At 39.1% G+C, this 18,528-nt stretch overlaps 1 protein-coding gene across 6 annotated transcripts; it reads right to left on the minus strand.

Annotated features, from left to right (window-relative positions):
* Positions 1-1,018: 1,018 nt before the first annotated feature.
* Positions 1,019-17,309, minus strand: st8sia5 (ST8 alpha-N-acetyl-neuraminide alpha-2,8-sialyltransferase 5). Of its 6 annotated transcripts, none has more exons than XM_061061163.1 (9): positions 16,627-17,309; positions 11,855-11,962; positions 11,407-11,502; positions 8,408-8,500; positions 6,417-6,575; positions 4,794-4,938; positions 4,534-4,646; positions 3,364-3,456; positions 1,019-3,249 (listed from the first exon to the last, which is right to left on the minus strand). In XM_061061163.1, the coding sequence occupies exons 1-9, from the start codon at positions 16,770-16,772 to the stop codon at positions 2,787-2,789; spliced, it is 1,416 nt and encodes a 471-aa protein (XP_060917146.1). In that variant the 5' UTR covers positions 16,773-17,309; the 3' UTR covers positions 1,019-2,786. The 6 variants fall into 6 exon arrangements, with proteins under 6 accessions (XP_060917146.1, XP_060917147.1, XP_060917148.1 ...); XM_061061164.1 differs by having other exon boundaries at positions 6,417-6,503; positions 16,627-17,307; XM_061061165.1 differs by lacking the exon at positions 11,407-11,502 and having other exon boundaries at positions 16,627-17,307.
* Positions 17,310-18,528: the final 1,219 nt, after the last annotated feature.

Consider the following 18,528-nt stretch of genomic DNA (forward strand, 5'->3'; position numbering starts at 1 on the left):
TTAATAAAGCAGTTTTTTCTTACCACTGTAACTTTTGCTGCTTTGCTAAAGTGCTCATGATGGATAGGCCGGATCTTTGTAATATAGCAATAAGTAAGGTCTTTTTACCTGCTCTTTTGTAATGTTAACAGACAAAGAGTAAGGTATTTTACCTGCTTTTTGTAAAGTGTCTCAAGATAACACTTGTTATGAGTTGACGCTATACAAATAAAAATTGATTGATTGATTGATTGATTGATTGATTGATTGATTGATTGATTGATTTAATTACACAAAAAGATGCCTAAGCTGCTAATAAACTCAACAGTTGCATCTTAAACATCCCTTTCGATGCACGTAGCAGCCAAATTGGATCTGAACTCGGGCCAGTTGACACTTCCGACTGGGAATTTCCCACTTACGAGATCAACTGGAACGCACCATTAATATTGTTAAGTAAATTGTAAACCTACTCCACAATGCTATAGGCTTTCTCGTACTAACATGTGTTTTCCAAGGTGTAGGATATGTCTATAATCCAACTAAAACTATATTAAAACGTTAACTAGCCGCAATAATACTATTATAATTGATATAGCCTATTTTATTATTTCTCACTATATATTATATTCACCTTTCTTGTGCTTGTCCACAGGGTAGAATTCATAGACCTCAACAGGTGCTGCGTTACTTGATATAATCGGCCATATTCCCAGCCATCTCCTCTGAGACAGTCAGCGAGAGGACACTGACACCGGCCGCTGCTTAATAATTGAGGTGTTGACAGTAGCTTTGCTTAATGAGCTAATTGCAGGGAACAAACCAGAGGTTAACTGGTCTAAAATAAGGCAGCTGAATTAGTATTGTGTGTCCTCTGTGGCTCTCAACATGTGATGGTCAGCACAAAATCAGTGATCATGCATCTCATTCCTTTTTGTGGGAAATACATTATTTATATATTTATGAATGCATTCAGGCACTGCAGGGTGCTTCTATCACTTCTCACTGTTATAGACACCAAAAACAATACGACTAAACATTTAAGTGAGAAAATCTTAACAAGTTTATTTACAAAGACAATAAAGAATGACCAAGTCAGTTAAGAAGCATTGTGTTATATTACCTCCATTCAGTCCACAGACTTTTCCCCTTCATAGTCCATTTTAAATTCACTTGTGTCTGTACAACTATTAAGTGGTCAAGCCAAAATATATTTGGTATTTAAAATTGTTGAACTCATATCTTTTGTGCATTAACACACAAAGAGTTTAGGAAAAGAAAGGGGGAACATTTTATGGGCAATGATGTTCTTCAAATACTGAGGGAATAACAAACATGGCAGGGGAGCATGAAGCCAAGAATGACAAAAAAATAATGGCCTACTTTATAGTCTCTTTTGCAGTGTGCAACAAAATAAACAATAAAAACTCACACAGCTTTCCAGTGCATGAATGCAAACTAAAAATTCACAGTTCAAAGATGGAGGTGAAACAATTCAGTATAGTACTAAAGATGTTGTAACAATTCGAAAATAGGGCAGCAACCATTCTTGCATCTTTAATCATGCATCCAATACAAAATGTACCTCAATGCAGTCATCTTTCTGTGAAAAAGTCAGTGTATGCATCTCCATAAGCACTGTGAACTTCCGTGGAGGCTTAAGTGTAAACATATTTCAGTGATCATTGAAGCAGGCACACACAAAGCCAAGTATAGAGTAAAGTCATGCAGAGCATTACATGTTTATGAATGGACTTTACAGTAAGACTTCACTAATCCAGTAGAGTATAGGCTGAGAACCGCACATAAATTCCTATTCCTTACAGTCTTAAATGTCCTTTGATTCAAGAGACAAACTAAGATTTAGTTTATAACATAATGTATTGTAGGTTCGCAAAACTTATGGGCGTTTTGCATATCATGTAGAGGGGATTGTTATCTCATAAGGCAGCATGGTTTAAGACATGAATGACAAAGAGAGTCTGGGTCGCTAAACATTGCTATATGTTGCTGTACAACTTGGGCGGCCTAGAAAGGGAAAGCGTTTGCTGAGATGCCTTAATTGTAAAATGTTTTTTTCTGGCCTTTGTCTCGTCTCATCTCTTTTCGCACTCAGTTTTTTCCCTAGAAATATTGGAGGGGCATTTCTTAAAAGGAGCAGGAAGAGGGCCACTAAAAACAGGCCATTTCATGAGTATTTTTAAAATATTCACCCAGTGACTCTGGTGAATAAGAAATAGATTACAAAAGTAGACAATTGGATGTTAAATTTTCTTCTTCTTTAGTATTACCTTAATATCAAGGTTTGGTTTTACAGAAACATTAAAAGCTGCCACACCCACAGAGTGTCCAAGATACAGAGAGAAGGGTAATGAGGGAGTCACAAAGTCATCCAGTGCGGCCCATTTCAGAGTAAATATCTGTGCAACGTTGAGTAGAAAACAACACCTCTGTACAGCTGAGCCACTAGAAAACTTCACAGAAACGACGTCACAATGAAGACCACTGTTCACATTAAAAACAAGCATCCTGTGGTAAGAGATTTGGCGATAATAAAGAAGGATTTGATTGGCAAATTGAAAAAAGAAGTGAAGTTGGCAATAAAAGCAGGCAACCTTCAATGTGTCATTAAATTAGTAAGAATAGGAAGTGTACGCTCTGTATGCCAACTCCCTTTTTAAGGACAAAGCAAATAAAAAACTCTCTCATTGGCTGGAAACAGAAAACACAACAGGTAACCAGATTTAAAACAAACAAACTATGATGTATAATGCTGATTTTGTTTTTTTAAACAGAGGAGTGGGGGATCATGTGCATTGCCCTGTGTGTACATGGATGATCCCACGAGTATGCATGTGAATAAAGTTAAAAATTTCATGAGGCATCGCGTGGAACCCCGGTCTTGGCTTGACGTTGTCATAGTAATGGTGAGTGATGAAGATGCCAGAGGGGTTCATGGGAAACGCCCAGAAGCCATAGAGGTGGACTTCCTCGCACATCTCCAAGGCGGCGGTCACGAGCATCAGACCGCTGCTGAGACGTTTGGCCCGGACGCCCTGCACTGCCCAGAAACGCTGCACGTTGAGCAGGTACTGCGGGTGGAAGAAGAACACCCCTCTCTGCGAGTCGAAATCGTCCAGCATGTACTTGACTCTGAAAGATACGTCTGTGTTGCGGGTGTTGTAGAAGGCAGGAAGCACCACCGAAGAGTTCTCGTAGTTCTGAAGAACTTCGTAAAACGGTCGCCGCCATTTCTCCAGCTTCTGAAATCTGCAAAGGAAAACGAAACATGAGATTACGACCGCCACAAGAAAAGAAGACAAAGACAGACTGAGTACAAGAGTGTCAGATATGATTTCACACTCGGACACGTGTTTAAAGTACCTCTCAGTGATAATGCTCGGATTTATCGTCACCAGATCTGTTTTAGTACCAACATCAGCTGTGTACTTCTCATTAATGGGTGGGATGTTGCACCTGCAAAAAAGAAATGCACTAATAAAGTTCTGTTTAAACGTAGCTAGAGAGATTGTTTAGGGCTGCGCATTTGATCAAGGAGTTGGGTATCAGAGAAAACGATACAATTCTGTACTGTTTCTTAAAGGATTCAGGGACATTTACATTCCTACAAACCCTCCCAAAAGCATCACCTAAGTCGGTTTTCTCACGTCCCAGACTTGTGAAGTTATGTTCGCTTTGTTAGCTATAGCTACAGCTCAGGAAATCTGAAATCCAACATTTTTTGTCACTATCTGCAATCAAGGGAAAATAAACTCAAAGAATTTTCTGGCGATCAAATGTGTTGTGTAAAAAAACAGAAGGCTTGATGGATGTGGCAACAGTCAATAAAGGAGCGAGGCGTAGTGTATACCAATTCAGTGCAGTACCATGTAATACTATGGGTGGGAACTATATGTAGAGATTTATATTTATATGGTTATTAAATAATCTTTTGGTTATGTTACTTTCATTCAAAGATTTGTAATAAAATGTCAGGATTTGTTTTAGTTTTGTATTTTTTTTTATTTCAGTGTGTAGAGTTTCCTGGTTTTGATTGTTTCAGAATCAGAAATACTTTTCCCTTGTGTATTTTTATTGTAGTATTTCCAAGTTTAATCTTTGGTGTTTCCTGTTTTATTTTGTAGTTTCATGTTTAGTGTGACTTCCTCTGTATGTCTGTGTTCCCTCCACTATAGTCGCTGTGTTTCCTCCCTTCTGTGTCAGTTCACTGTCAGACTTTCCCTTTGGGCCTGTTTTGATTATCCTTGTCTCTGTTTTTTTTAATTTTGTTCGATTTTTTCTTATACTTTTGATGGATTTTGTTTTTGAACTGGAAAAAGTAAGCTTTTGTGTTTTTGGTCTTTTTGTTAAACAAAGGTTGTTTTTTGTGTAGATATGCAACTGGGTCAACATCCGTGTTTTTTTACACATTGTGACATAATAATTCTAAACCTCTCTTCATTAGAAGATGGATAATTGAACAATCCCAAAGTAATTGCAGCATTATTGTGCAGCCCTGAAACAACAAACACTGAAGGATTATACCCTGTGTACCTAAACACAAAATCAGCTGAGTCAATTTCCTTTCCGCATTTGCTGTTCTTGATGATGCCGCCATTTCCAATTACAGCACATTTCTTGTACTGTGATTTGGAATATGGCATATCCTGAATAAAAAAAAGAACAAAAACATTTTAATGTCAGACTGACTGCATCAAAGGCTACTAAATCAAATAGATCTTACCTCTTGGTTTAGAAGAATGGCCAGTATTGGATAACAAGCAAAAATAATTATATTCAGACGCTGAACTCACATCTGGGAACATCTTGAAGACCTCTGTAGTGATGGGGAGGATACCACTGGTGTCAACCTCGTACCTCAGCTTGGTCCCTGCAGGAGTGTTCCTCTTAGTGGTGAACAGAAAGGAGGGAGCATTACAGCAGCGAGACAGGGACATCCTTCAGGAGGACATTAAGAAGAGAACAGGGTTAGTTCATTTGTAAAATACTTCACGTAACAAGACAGAAACTGAACTCCTGTGTTGTGTGTTCATATCAGCCATTCCTCCTCATTAGGTGTCGTCATATAGTCCAAACTTCTGTATGTTTTCATGTCAATTTCGGAATTCTTCTGATCTCAATAAAACCAACAGAAAAGTAATGGAACAGTAATCCAAATGAGTTTTCCAAAAATGTTTTCATATTTAGATTAAGGTCACAAAATAAATAGAACTGACCTCAAAGACAACATTTTTATTCACCATTTTTATGTACTGTTTGCGAAAAGTAAATGTAGAATTGGGAATCTTACATAGTGATTTTATGTTTGTGGTATATAAGACTCCCTGCCTCATCTCCTAATAAACAAACAGTCATCACCTGTCAGGCATGAGGAAAATACAAAAATCCCTCATATTTAATCATATTTATGGGTGAGTTTCAAGGGAAAAGTGATACAAAAATGTTAAAACTCCTGAGAGGAATGTTTGGTCTGTATCCATGTTAGCATCCCCTGTGGACAAAGCAGTACCTCTTATCTCTTGACTGATTTGTGCCATATATATGGAAGAAGTGCATTTGCACACAAAATCCTAATCCTAATCCTAATCCTGCTTTCTTTTAACGGCCAAATGGATCTCTTATTGAGAATGTTGAAAATCGCTGTTTATGCAACATGCTGTTAATCACTTCATCTGACACGAAGGTCTTGTTGGCTTTTTATAGGTTATAAAGAGGCATCATTATTAATATCAGGTCGTTTCATAACCAGATAAAATGTCCTCACAGAGGCTTAAAGGTATAGTATGCAACATATTAAACATTAATACAGCAGATATATATCAGTGAGAAATGCCTTTCTAAAAAAGAGCGAAGTCAAACTCCCTTTTGGCTTGCTGTGTTCGGCTCTGTGTTCACACAGGAAGGGACGGCCCTTCCTTCAGCTTTCTTATGTTTCATTCACTTGAACCCTTACCTATTCTGACAATTAGACCTGCTACCACATGGGGAAAGAGAGATAGCTCCGCCCACTCACAGACGCTGTTGATAGAGGCATATTTGCGGAGCTTCGTTGCAAGAGAATCTACAGACTTTCCAAACCGAAGATACAACTTTTTGGGGATAAAATACTTCATAAGAAATAAGAACCCGAATCAACCTGGAGCTGCATATCTGAGTGGATATCAGTCATAGAGACGTCTCACTCGGTCGTAACACAGCGGGGTTGAGGAGGGGAAGCGGTGGGTTAACAGGACTGCAGTGTCATGAAGGACTGAAGTGTGACATCTACTGGACATCGTATCTGAAAGTTGCATATTACACCTTTAAGGTGTCTTTTTTAATTGTGTATGGACAAAGCTAATACACAAGTCTTCGTCATGAGATTTAAAAGGTATTTAGATTGACATTGTTCTCTGATGAGACAGAGTAATACTTACTTAAAGTTACTGGCCTCCTCCTTGTTCTGCTCCCACCTACACACCTGCAGGTTTCGCCATCTCTCAAACAGCTCTGATGTTTTCACCCTGGCAGACAGGCAGAGAGACTTGTGGAATAAGGGAGGATACCCATGGCCATGTATTTTCCGATTAAAGTTTCTACAAGGGTAGTAAATTGAAGAAACATTGTAAAAACGACTCAAAAGGACAAGCAAGGGGTCAGAAAATTGCAGTGATTATGACTCTCTTTTGGACTCACTGATGCCACTGGATGTGCACTCTGCAATACAAAGACAGAGGCTTCATTGAGCATGTCTGTAAATAGCTGTCCTTGAACTGACATCTCCTTTGAGATGATTGGAAGATGTGATTTGCTCTGGGAGGCAGGGTGGCACCATTACATTGACTGTCAGGCAGAGTGACATGGGCCGCTCTCTGCGTCAGACTAAGAGGCTCTTGGCTCTCCATTTAGCGAACAAAATCAAGTGTGTGCAGCCTGAGGGACACGCATCAAAAGGTCAGTGGGCAATGTTCACATTCATATACAGTAAATGTGCCTCTAAAACTGCCAATAGCACAACTGGCTCATTGAGGAGTACTGATGTACAGTGATGTTTTTATGGTGCAGCAGCTAATGTGCCAATAAAATAGGAGAGTACAATTCTGTTGTTAAAGAGAATGTCATTTTTGGCAAGATTAAAGCTGTGTTAAGCTTTACTTCAGCTTTTGCAGACTTGAAGTTTAGATCTCACTTATTACATTTGTCTCTGTCACTTGATCACCTCATGATTTTAGACAAATAAAAGGAAATAACTTGTGCTAAAAGCAATCAAATCCATTCAAATTCGCTACATCAATTCAAGTCAATCTCTGGTTGTTTTAGCACAAAGGCTTTTCATCTTTTTTTAGCTGGCCGGTCTTTAGTAATAACATCCTACTATCTTGATAGAAAATGTGTTTATTAAGGTGAAAAACCTTAAAGAACGGTTAATGTTTTGTTCAACTCAGAACAAACATTCTCAAACTGAAATTCTAAACTCAACATAGGGGGGTGTAATATTGCTGATAAAAAGGATGTCATTTATTTTTTGTAACATTTTGTCATACGTGTGCAGCATTGGAGTCCAAGACAAAGTTCCCAAGGGGACATTAAAGTGCACTGTATCGCCTGTCTCGTGTCGTCGCTTGTGACACAGAGTCATTTCCTGCCAATTTCACTCTATAATTGTTTAGTCTCTTGTTATGTGTAATTCATTCTTTAAGTTGAGCCAGCAGCATGGCTCATGCTCATGGCATTGTTGGTCAGTTTGCCCTTGACAGCCTGAAACTACTTTCCCCTTGCCGAATCAATTTCCATAAAATCTTTCACATTAATGGTGCAAAGAGGAAGAATCGGTCTCATTTTTGTGATCATCTGTCTTTTCCTCTGGCGCTAATACGAGGTTGAAATTTGTAGTTTCAAGTGAAATGTCTCAAAAACCTTGAAGATGGATTGCTGTGAAATGTGGTACGCGCATTCATGGACCAATAAAGAAGAATTATAATAACGTTGACCTTTCATCAGGTCAATATTTTGAATTTGTCTTTGCTTCTTTGGACCAAATCCAAATTATTAACATTAAGGATCAGTAATCAGTCTTCAGTAATTTAGCATGCTTACTTGCTAAACTTAAATGGTGATCAAGTTGATCAAATCCCAAAGAAAAAACATGTTTCTTTAAATCAAGTTTGAATCTGTCATTGTGTAAGCATGCATTTAGCTTAAAGCTTGGTGCTGGGCCTAAGTAAAGATTTTCAGAGATGTTAGTCGACTCTAAGCTAACATGTAATGAAGTAATAGACTATTCTGTCTGATCCTAAAACAGAAATCAGGGGATGAATTGTCTCTCTTCTTACCTGATAAGTGCTTGAGGGTTACCTTCGGGGGAAAATGCGTTATTCCACACAGGGTGTTGACAACAAGGGTTAGCTTCATCGTTATGAACACTCACATTGTCAGGACTTTGACGTCCATGATCTCCTGTCTGAGCTCCCTACATGTTGTTGAGTTGTATCCAAAGGAGCCATCATAGTTTTCCAGATACCTGGAGAGACAGACACAGTCATCCTCTGCCTAAACCTCTACACACAGAAGACAATTAACAACATTCACAAGACACAGTAAAGTTAAAAAAAAAAAAACACTATTCTAAAGAGTGTGTAAAGGAAAAAAATCTTAAATTTACTCTTAAATGTCTACAGTGGGACTTTATGAAATACTATAGTATCAGTAAAGCATTGTGTGATGACAGATGACAGAAGTGATGGACTGATTCAAGGCGTCACAAACAGGTTAGTAACAAACTGTTTACTGGACACTTGCACCAGATTCTGTTGCATCTTAGTCTAAACCAATGTCATACTCTATCTGAAAACAGAATACCTCTCATATTTTCACTTATGTAACTTAAATTGATGAAAATGTATGTATATGTCTATATGCTAGTATTCTGTTGTTGACGTGGGTATATGTGTGCTGTGTCTTTAAGGTGTATAGCTTGTTTTATTATACGATAAGCTGGCTAAAGAAGAGTAACACCTGGTGGATATACCAGTACGAGTGTTTGTGCTTTTGTGTGAGCAGTACTATATTTTTACATTTATACAACTTACTTCATACAAATTATACTGGATGTCAGTTGAACTCTCTGCAATAACATGCACTTTAAATAATTACCTCATTATCCAATGTTTTATACATTGTGCACATAAACACATATACAGATGTTCATGCAAACAGGTAACCACAATATGGAGACAATAACCAATAAGACTCTGAACTTGAGTATTTCAAATTTGAGTTCATTTACTTTTATTTAAAACACTTTTTTTTTGTTTTTTAAATGGCAACATTAACCAAATGCACACATAAAGAATGTCGGACTGAATTTTGGCGGATTGGACGAAATGCTTCTGTAAGAAAGGGTTGGAAAGATTCCTGCTTTTTAGAAATGTATATCAAGGTGTGGATAAGTTGCCATTTATTCCTGGGATTTTACTCATCAAGATGCCTTATTTCTTGCAGAAAAACATTGTATTTGCATGCAATCACCTGGCATTCTGGATACATATGTGTAAGGGTTTATGTTTGGGAATGCTCTGTGGGTGGTTAAGAATGGAATTTTTTTTTGTACACGGTGCTGAAATCATGTATAGGGCATGGATACTTTCTGCATGTTTATTTTAATGACTCATTTCTGAACTAGAAGGACATTCATAGAAACTATATGTAACCTTATTTCTAATTGAGTGTTACACTTTAATCAGATGTTTGCAAAATTGAATAAGTATTCTGGATTGGATTTCTGATTTTCAGAGGATTAGAACAAAGATTATAAAATAAATATCTGATTAAAATGTTTCATTAAAAAAGATCTTACGCCTAAAATTCTAAATGCATATAGTGGAAGAATCCTCTTGTGTAATTCAATATAATGACTAAACTAAAAGCTTCGATGTGTAACTTGTAACGGCCTTTGGATTGATTTTTCATCTTGCATGCAAATACAACATTGTTTCAATATGCTGTTTATCTTTTGGCATGAGGCAATAACCAGGCTGTGCAAAGTTTTCAGCCAAATGATTTTGTCTAATTGTCAATAGTCTCACACCCAAGGGGCTTCTCTCTTTTAGCCCAGATCTATAACTTTCCTTTTAGGTTTGGGCACAGGGCCTAGAACTGTCAGCCCCTCTCCTGGGCTGCATCAAATAATTATGTTTTTTTGCAAATACATTTAGCAAGTTAATACTTCTTTAAACTTGTATTAATACTACAATATCTACAGTAGCCATTGCATAAAAAAATACCCCTTATAAGTTGCATCTAAGTCTTGGAAAGCACTTAACGTCACTAATGTATTTTTAAATGTACATGAATCATGATAACGGGAATGTGAAATGATTAAATGTAGTTACAGCAATGTGTTTTACCGAGAGTGTGTTTTTTTTTGTCACATCAGATATCAAATAGACATCAGATAATGTGGCGTTGTGAATGATGGATGAGATTTCAACACATTACCTGTGGCTGAGGAGGTAAATGGAAGCGAGTTAAAAATAAGAAATCATGGTAATAAAAGAACACAACGAGCAATACGATGGAGGGATGCTTCAAAGGAACAAGATGCTGGGATGAAACTGTACAAATAAGGAACAATGATACTGGTTGTCTACATCCACCTGATGATGCAGTGTATTTCTGAGAATTTGTATAATGTATCTGACACTTCAAACGGGGCTTTTCATGCTTGTTTTAGCTAAGATGATGAAACCTTTGCAAGTGTTCTCTGTTCAGTTTCAAAAGCAAGACAGCAAATCACTCAACAAGATGAATTTCATCTCGTAGGGCAGGTTAGGTTAACGGTACACTGCTGGTTCAAAACCAATCCAGGAGAAGAGGGGCTAATGAGAATTTGTAAGGGGGAATTTTCTGGCACGTTCCTGTCTTGTTGTAGAAAGGTACAATTAAGAAGAAAAGGGGGGGGGGGGGTATATCCAGGTCGCAGAGAGAGACAATGCAGATGTGAGAAGGGGAGATAGGGGGGAGCAGAGAGAAGTGTCCACACTATGTACATGGCATACACACAGAGCTGTGCAGAACACATGAGACACAGATTGAGGAGGACAAGGCATTTGGAGATGGGGTGCTGGATGGGACACAGAAGTACAAGGGGAAGCCAGTACATCAGCAGGAGACCGTGGTGTCTATACCAGCTTCTGGAGGGCAGGGGGGGGGGGGGGGGGGGGGGGGTGGAGGAGGGGGATGTAGGGTGTCAGGGGTCGGGGGTCAAGGTGAACGGGATCAGACAACATGCAAGAGCAAATCTGAAAGTGCAACCACCACTGAAAAAATATGAGAGTTTATACCTTTCAAAACTAATGAAAAAACAAAGAGGCATTCCTGGGTTTCTGTGAGAAATACTTTTAAAAAAATGCCTTCAAACTGGCCTACCTTTGAGAGCGTGTTTTTTTCTTCTTAATATCGGCTAGGCAGGGTGTGACTATTATGGAGATCTGTGAATCTGGCTGAAAATTCTGACGGAAACATCTGTCAACATGCAGACAGGTTAAGTTAGATTTTTAAAATGTGAGAGGCAGTCAGTCCTGTGACATTACCAACCCCTGCTAACTTTACTTTTCAAAAGAATCTGCATATTTCAAAGTGAGTAAAGTAAAAACGTGTTGCAGCATGTTTCCCTGAGGTATCAGGTGGGTACATCAGCGGCCCAGTCCACACATGCAGGACTGGGTCGTCACTATAATGGATTTTAAACTTATTTTGTCTTTCATTCTACTATATCACTTTCTCTCTCTCTCTCTCTCTCTCTCTCTCTCTCTCTCTCTCTCTCTCTCTCTTTCTCACACTCTCTTTTGTCAGAGGTGTTATGCAGCAAAAGTACCTTTTCCTTCCATTTCTGGCAGGCTTCACAGCTCCATCATCCGAGAAATTAACGGGACCGGTCCAATTTCCTGTCTCGTCCCCTTTGAGTCGGCTAAACTGTTGCGCACTAGTAAGAAAATGAGTCAGTTTATTTGGGATTTATTGTCCTTGTTGTGCAAAATATCAGACACACATAAAACCACACTCACAAAAGCCTAACTTTCACATCCACACATTTTAAGTTGGACCATCTTTGTGGCTAAGAAAAAACAAGAGTCCCCAAACACAGTAAGAATGAGTTTCCTGTTGATGAGATCATGGTTTGAATGGTTCATTTGTGCTCTTTTTGGCCTGATGCCGCACTCCAGAGCATTATTCAGACAAGAAGACAAGATCGTGTATCCCGTTAATGTAACTCTGAAAGGGGATTTTACACATTATGTTAAGTTTACTGGTCGAGTTTAGTGCTACTTTTCTGTGGAGCTTTGATAAATAACAGAAAAGAATCCCTGTAATGTCACTATATTGGTTATACTGACTTTGACTAATAACTTGTAACAGAAACTTGTCTGTGTCTTATGAAAGATTGTCATTGATGTGTTTTTTTTTTTCCAAGTCGGAGAATTCACAAGTCTTAGCTTCAAATTTTCCTATGCATTTCCAAGAGGAGGCATTTAGGTGCAAGTGGTTCATCACTCTCGCGACATCTTGGTAGATGTAATGCATCCTAAAAAAAGAGGCGCCTTTTTATAGAAATATAGAAATCTGTAAATTCGCTGCTTAGGACGAGGGAAAATGTACTATTAACTCCTCAAACATATATGTCAAATTGTGAAGAAGCATTTTTTTTTTACACTGGATTCTACTTTTTGTCAACAAATTCCATGAAAAGTCCAAAACCGAAAAAATGTCTAACTTTGCCTCCTCATACTTTTACCAGCCTGCCTTTGGCCTAAGTCCAATGGTACTCATGTATTTCATAAATCGAAACAGTTGAACTGTAAAGATTACTCGAAAAAGGGGTCATTTGCATATTTGTAGGGACTATTTTGCACCAGAGATTTTATGCAATGGCTTGTATCTACTGCCCCAGGACTGTTGTGATGGAAGCCATAAGCTATATCAAGGTTTGGCTTCACCAGTTAATTGTTGGTTTGGCGTCTCTTAATGATGTTTCTGGTCAATAACAAATATTTGTGATATAACTTAACTCATCTTTTAAATCAGTAGATTTATCTTCTTGTCAATGGACTTTTTGGATTTCATACATCCAAATACCAAAGGTTGTACAACTCCTCTTTGACTGATTAATATGCAAGTATCCCTGGGTGACTCATTTCACTGAGTGCTCTGTGGGTGCTGAGCTAAATTCAGCAGCTAAACTCAAAGAGCCTCTCCGGGTGCATTATGTGCTGGAGCATTCATCATCGGGGGACTCGTGTGTCAATACTGATCTGCAGGCACATTTTGGCTTCTCTGAGTGCTACTTCAACATCTCAGCAACACTCTGCAAGCGGCTGCTGAACAGAACAACCTCTAAAATGAGAGATGTAAAAGAGGACAGCTGCTACTTCTCACAGAGAAGCTGCCTCAAACCAGCATAATTTAGTCCGTTTTAATCATGACTGAAACAATAGGCCCACTAAAGTTTGACTTCCATTAAAACAATGTGGGTTGACCAATATCCCATAGAATTTTAACAACAACTATATTTCCCCAAGCTGTAGCAAGCAATCAAACTCTAATCAATCCCATGCGACTACTTCTGACTCCAGAGCCTTCAATCCAAGGAGCCCATTTATCTCCATAAACTCAATAGAGAGCGTAATTCAGACAGTAATCTAAGCATTAGTTCAGACACACAGCAGCCACAAAGTTTCTCTCTAGCTCTAATGTGCTCTGATTCTGCCCTTGAGCATCGTTAATGGGACTTGGAAGCAGGAAGGACTACGAGACTTTTTGATTATTGATGTTTGGTTTTTACAGGGGGTGGGGCGCATTGATGCGGATGTACATTTAAATGTCCAGGGGTATTTTGTGTAACTAAAAAACAATAGCTGGTACTTTAACAATGGTAGGTACTTTAATTCCCTGACATTTACAAAAAACATTTGATCTCTTCTTGATCTTTATTCCTGATTCCTTTCTGTAGAGACGTTTAACAGGAAATAACTCGTGTGCGTACAGCAGTCTAAGTTCTTAGACTTATACATTGTTAACAAGATGTGCTGTGTGCAATAATAATAACCTTTATATACCCAAATATCTCAGCCAGGTACAAAAACACCAAAAGCAGAGTCAGGGTTGGACCCAAATGCATAATGCATCAAAAAGATGCACATCTGGTATTAGTTATTTGATTGTCGTAGTTATTGGATTGCTGATGGATAGATTGGAGTATTCCCAGTAAACCCAGTTCTGATAACGTTATAGTCATTAATGTTATTCATCAAGCATTTCTGGGGAAGCTCATCAAAACTTTGAAATACTTTTGCTATTCTTGATTTTATACAACTGTAAATTGATTCATCCTGTTATAATCAAGTTTCTGTTTTGTATTGATGTCTTATACTTTATTGCTTTAAATTTAGCATTTTGGTTTTTTTTTTTAGCCTTGCAGAACTTTATCCTTTGTATTAAATATGTGCACTTGTTTTCCATTTGTTCCTCACACTTTGCATCATAGGCTGGGTTTGTATGAAAGGTGATCTAATAATACATTTGAGCTGAGTTGAATTCCTCTTTGCCTTTGGACTGATTGTCAGGACAAACTAGCAATTCAAAGCTGACATCAGAGATAATTCTCATTTGCAGCCAAATGCAAAGTTGCAAGACTTCTCATTTTTGCATGGTTATTAGCCAACCCACTCCCGCTTGGGGCCTTTGATGCTACTCTTTCCAGCCAAGAATATTTATAGACATCGCTCTCATCAAGTCAAATAGAGTTGAAAGTTAATACGTCTTCCTTCAGAAGTGTGTCACTAATTCAAAAAGCTTTCCTGCCGTTTCATATACTCCAACATCCTATGCAATTTCACCCTAATGTGAGTTAAAACAGCCTGGGAAGTGATTTTTGTGACATTGTAATGTGTCGCCACAGAAACTCAGTGGCCAGGTTTGCCAAGTACAGCAATGCACAACACGATAGATTTGACTTTATGTCCGCCCTTGTACATTTGGAGGAGAGCTCACTTTTTCTCTAGGGTTAACATAAACACAAAGCAAGCTGGTGTAAGATGGATAAAACATTTATACCGCTTCTTCCTACGCTTTCTAAGCACCTAAATGCGTCCTCTGCCAACACTCTGCCAGCATGTTCTCAGGCTTGGATTTAGTGTTGGAAAGCTGCTGGGTGTGGTCGAACCCATTTGGACAACAGCTCCTGCTTGTTTTTGCTGGGGAGACATCATCATAAGATGACGTCATCTCTCTCCTTCTGCCACACACACACACACACACACACACACACACACACACACACACACGCAAACACAGTAATTTATCAGTCTCACTCTCCGATCTCTCTCTCTCTTTCTCCCCCACTTGCACTGAGGTGTGTGTGCAGACAGACTGTAGCAAAATGGCCACCGCTGAGCCCACTGATTTCTGTTTCTGCAGCTTGGTCCCCCCTCACTCTCTCCTAAGCTGAGAGCAAAATGAGGGCACAGGCAAAGAGATAGGTGTGTGTCTGTGAGTGTGCCGGTGTTTGAATTCATGCATCTCTGCCGCAGAGGTCAGGATGCCATGAATCCACATTGAGTTTTTTAATCAGATCAGCCCAGCAGGGTATCAGAGGGAGGGGGTTAGCTGTGGGCAGATTGCAGCACATGTATGTTTGCTCTGAGGTAAGCATATATGTGCTACGTGTAAAATATCTGGAGGTGGGGGTCAAGTTTTCAGATTGTTCCTTTTTTTTTTTTTTGGAAGGATTTGTGAGATTCTTTCAACCACCTAAAGATCAAACACTCCGGCTTCTCAGCATCTGCTCGTCTCACACTGAAATTTGTCTCAGATTGTTTCTAGGAAGGGGATCGGCGATTTAGATCAAAGGGTCTTTGAGGGGGTTAAGATGAGAGCAAAAAGAAGATTTTTAAGACTTCCATGTGAGGGAGATAAATCTTGTTGCAGGGTATTATAAAACACGGCTCTGCAGAGGCTGGGTACACAGAGTGCAGCCTGCTGATATGATTTATTTAACAGGGACCAGTAAGAAATACACATCATCTGTAGCGTGTTTCTCTCTGTAACCACCACCATCATCATCAGCTCTGCCAGCTTTCAGCTGCATTCTGCTAATCTGATGCCTCTGTAAGATGTAGGCTACGACCAGTCAAGAAGGCTGAAAATTAAAAAAAAAAAGAAAGATCTCTGGGAAAAGAAAGGGAAAAAACATTACCATACACAGCTGGAACACTGTGTATGGTATGCATGTGATGCTGCATATTCTAAGAAAATATCAACAAAAATAAATCCAATGGAAACTGTTTCTATGCCACTGGAAAAAAGATGGATGGTTAATTGCTTTTGTTCTTTCCCAGCCATTAAAGCTGGTTTCCCCCCCATGCATCCCGAACATATAGGCTACTGTAGTTAAACCCGACTATTGATCAGTGTATCACTCAGAATCTATTTCTACACATTCAGCCTTTATTTGGGTGCAAAAAGCCTCATACAAATGACTATGAAACATGCTTTTTTTTTTTTTGTTATCCTTACAATGAGTAAAAATCTGTCACAAGGCCTGATTGCCATTTGTCAATTAGGACCCAACAGAGAAAAAACAACGCTTACCTCTTAATGTAGTTTTTCCCATAGAGTATCTGCTGCAATAGAGTGACAAGTCCAAATGCGCAAATAAATATAAAACAAAGAGATCTGTTGCCGAGTATGTCTTTACCCGACGATGGGTCGGCGTATCCCATTTTTCTTCGCAGCATCCAGGGCTGATGGTGACACCCGGTTAGGTGTCTCTCTCCGCTGCATTCAGGACCAGGAGCGCCGCTGGCTTATTGTACCCGCTGGACAGCACATTGTCCATCACCTTCTCTAGGCTAGTTTACTGCTCTCATACCGCAGCATCGACATGTTGGGTGATACAAATCGCATACTCTGACCTTAATTGCAAACCATTAGTGTCCAGGTCCTTCTTTCACAATGCCTTCGCCGTTATTTAGAAAGCGGACGGGGTGGCCTTGCTTCAGGTTCTATATTTCTATGACAATATGTGCGCTCTATATCGGTTAGGAGCAGCCGCTCGATTGTAGCTATATGCAAGCAATGCAGTTTATCCCAAATTACGCGCCCAGATGGGTATTTGTCTGGAAATAATCCCGAAGTGTTCCTCAAATCAGATGGAACAAAGGCTGATCGATGTCAAACGCAATTTCCATTTCTTTTTCGGGTAAGACTACAAGGCTACAAGCTGCGACAAATGAAAAAACACACACATCCACCATGCTTCATCACAAATCTGAGCAAAGCTGCGTGACTGAAATGCGGGAGGAGGAGGAGGAGGGTGCGCCTTTTCTCAGCCAGGCAGCCGGGCGCGCGCCTCGTTTCATTCAGATAGATGCTCCTTACTCAGCCAAAACCCCAAGGTCATGGGCTCCTTTACGAGGATGCACCTGCGCACTGGGCTTAGGCTATATGTAAAAACAACCACTATCTGTTTTTACCAAATATTTTTCGGGAGGGGGATATTCAGAGTCTGCCAGAAAAAATGCATGCACAATTGGAATACACTGCACTGAAATGCGAACTGAGTTGATGCTGCATAAGAGTGATCTTGCAGGATCACAACAGATTTAGCACACGGCATTTGCTTAACAGGGAATTGTGACAAATGTTGGATTGGTACTTAGCAGGTTGTTCACGATTTCATGACATTAAAAAATAGATTAATATTACTGCACAGAAACAAGAATCAAATGTTCTTGGTATTGAATTGAAACGCAGGTTAGTAAATGTGTAACACAAGCACAAGCAATTTCCCTGGAACACATTTAATGTAGGCCTAGAGCCCACAAAAAGGATAACAACCAAAAACAATTGGAATCTTAATCAAAACCACTATAAAATGTGGATTTACTTAATACTCAATTTGTAAGCAAAGGCAATATAACATATTCATTATAGGCCAACTTTTGAAGCAGCTACAAACAACTGCAGAGATCTTGTCTTTACATTATCATTTTAACTGTTCATCTGTTCTGCCACTGACGACAAGCTGCTAAACTGTTTTTCGTTGTTATTACAGCAATGACAATAAAGATATATTCTATTCTAGCAGCTACCTGCTGGGTGTAGCTAACGTTATCTGAAGTCACACCGCCTGTGCACACTAAAAAAAAGAGAAGTAGACGCTCACTTACACTTGCAATGTAGCTTGTTTTGGACAGCCCTCTTCTTGCTGTCATTCTAGCCTAGTCCTGATCAAGGGTTGAATTGCAGTTTTATCTTCCATGTTAGCTTTGAAAACGCTTTAAATTCGCTTTCTGTTGTGTTTGCCACAAACTTCATCCTCTCTTCCTCGTTTCTTATCAATAACAAGAGTAACAGTTCTGAAATCAGATGTTAAGCACAAACTTATTGAATTTCACAGAAATTATTCAACCCTTAATAACCCAGAGTCTAGAAAATGTTTGAAGGATGTATTTTTATGTTGTCCCACACACTCTTGCAACAATTGAATTC

Source organism: Labrus mixtus, chromosome 17 (genome assembly GCF_963584025.1).
Source record: "Labrus mixtus chromosome 17, fLabMix1.1, whole genome shotgun sequence".
NCBI classification, from domain to species: domain Eukaryota; kingdom Metazoa; phylum Chordata; class Actinopteri; order Labriformes; family Labridae; genus Labrus; species Labrus mixtus.